Source organism: Xenopus laevis, chromosome 8S, assembly GCF_017654675.1.
Source record: "Xenopus laevis strain J_2021 chromosome 8S, Xenopus_laevis_v10.1, whole genome shotgun sequence".
NCBI classification, from domain to species: domain Eukaryota; kingdom Metazoa; phylum Chordata; class Amphibia; order Anura; family Pipidae; genus Xenopus; species Xenopus laevis.
Window position 1 is genome coordinate 11,712,842 of NC_054386.1, and position 2,200 is coordinate 11,715,041.

Genomic DNA, 2,200 nt, shown 5'->3' on the forward strand with positions numbered 1-2,200 from the left:
GTGACTTGTGCCTGCACTTTAGGAAAGAAATGCTTTCTGACAGGCTGCTGTTTTTCCTTCTCAATGTAACTGAATGTGTCTCAGTGGGACATGGGTTTTTACTATTGAGTGTTGTTCTTAGATCTACCAGGCAGCTGTTATCTTGAGTTAGTGAGCCGTTTACCTTCCTATTGTTCTTTTGTTTGGCTGCTGGGGGAAAAAGGGAGGGGTGATATCACTCCAACTTGCAGTACAGCAGTAAAGAGTGATTGAAGTTTATCAGAGCACAAATCACATGACTTGGGGCAGCTGGGAAATTGACATGTCTAGCCCCTTGTCAGATTTCATAATTGAATATAAAAAAAAAAATCTGTTTGCTCTTTTGAGAAATGGATTTCAGCGCAGAATTCTGCTGGAGCAGCACTATTAACTGATTCATTTTTTTTCCCATGACAGTATCCCTTTAAAGAAAGTAAAAATGGGATTTTATTTGTTTGCCTTTACATGCTTCTTTATTAAAGTCATTAGCCTCACAATTGTTTCTCATAGGGTGCTGGAAGCTGTTAAAGAGTATTTTACCTTGAGATATCCAACATGCTAGACTCCTGTTGCTGAAATGTTGATAAAGAATATCCAGCAGAGGGGCTGGACTACAGAAACCCCTTATCTACACCCAGCCTTGTGCTGGCAGCAGTTACATGTTATAGAATCAGTGATCCGACCAATCATCAATGAGCTTTCATCAGTGAAGCAGAGCCAATCCCTAAGTGATTACTAAGGGGACGTTTGCAATGAGATCAGTAAGTGAACTGGAAATACATGGAGGTTGTTATATTAAAGAGCACAAAGAGGTCATGTTTAATAGCAATCACGTGCCACCCAGTAGGGCCCTGTCACTTCTCTCAGCAGGAAGGAGGTGTCGCCCTATGGCAGCAGGTGACACGGGACCGCCCCACACCCTCTGCCCCGTCCTGTAAAGCTTCCCGGTTTCACATCTACGGTGTCCGTCACGGCACCAAAGAGAAAGGGAAAAGCAAACGCCTTGTCCCCCAGCGTTACCTTTCTGACGCCTTTGTAAATGTAGAAATACAGCTCCCGGCCCACATTGAAACAGATCCTGTCCCCGTTGCCGGACTGATCGTTGACGTTCACGAAGGAGACCTTGACCGGATTAGAACCCTGCGAGTTAAACGGCACCCGGTTGGGGCGACTGTATTCGGAGTGAGAGAGGAGCTTGTAAAGGCCTTCTCGGGTAGTAAATTGGGTTTTAATTTCGTTCATTTCCTTCCCTCCTCCCTCCGCCGCCATCTTGGAAAGCAGCTCTCATCCTGCCAAATACCCGGATCTCTCGCACCGCGCATGCGCCAACTCAGCCGCCGAGCCCTGAAGCGGTGCTTAGTTTACGAGCGAGCCCAAGTTTTCTCCTAGTGGGCGTGGCCTTAGTGGCGTCATAAAGATCCTTGTGCTTATGATTCCTGGCCGGTGGGTCGCTTACAGGGTTGCCAGGCCAAAATCAGCTACAAAACTAGCCAAGAGTCACTTCAAACTTGCCCAAAATAGCACAATATGTGCAGTAGAAAAAATGTCTGAAAAAAATAAATGAATATATGTGTAAATACACCTTTTTCAAATTTTCACCGATTTTTCTATGAGGTAAAATGTGACAGATTTGCTGGTCGATAGGGGTGTAACTAGGGTTGCCACCCAGCCGGTATTTTACTGGCCTGGCCGGTAAAAATGATGGTTGATCCCAATGTTATTAATAGGGAAAAAAGATAAATATATATGAAGGCCGGTATTTTTTCCAGAAAAGGTGGCAACTAGGGTTGCCACCTGTCCGGTTTTGACCTGGACAGCCGGTATTTTGAGGGGCTGCCCGGGTCTATACTTCCTGCCCGGTTTTCCAAATAAGGAAAACTAGGCGGGATTCCCTTGATTGACACGGTGATCGGCCAATCGCTGATCGCCACATCATAGCCCCGCCCAATGATGGCACGGGTCCGCCCACTGACGTCACGGACCTGCGCCCCCCCCCCCGGCCCGGTCTCAGCCAGACATAAAGGTGGCAACCCTAATGGCAACCCTAGGTGTAACTACAGAGTGTGGCCCAGGAGATATAGGGGCCCCATAAGCCACTAATACATATACAATTTCAATAAATATTGGTAAAACAGGTCCAACCTATAGACATTTTGGTGGCCAGCAGATTTTTGCCTCAAAT

General features: G+C 46.5%; 1 protein-coding gene across 2 annotated transcripts in view; it reads right to left on the bottom strand.

The window, feature by feature from the left end:
- Nucleotides 1–1,374, bottom strand: part of wdr20.S (WD repeat domain 20 S homeolog) — a 37,696-nt gene extending 36,322 nt beyond the window's left edge. Inside the window, exon 1 of one of the 2 annotated variants that reach the window (XM_018231804.2) lies at nucleotides 1,039–1,374. In XM_018231804.2, coding sequence (XP_018087293.1) covers nucleotides 1,039–1,287 — 249 coding nt within the window. In that variant the 5' untranslated portion in view covers nucleotides 1,288–1,374. 2 annotated transcript variants of the gene reach the window in all.
- Between the last annotated feature and the right edge of the window lie 826 nt (nucleotides 1,375–2,200).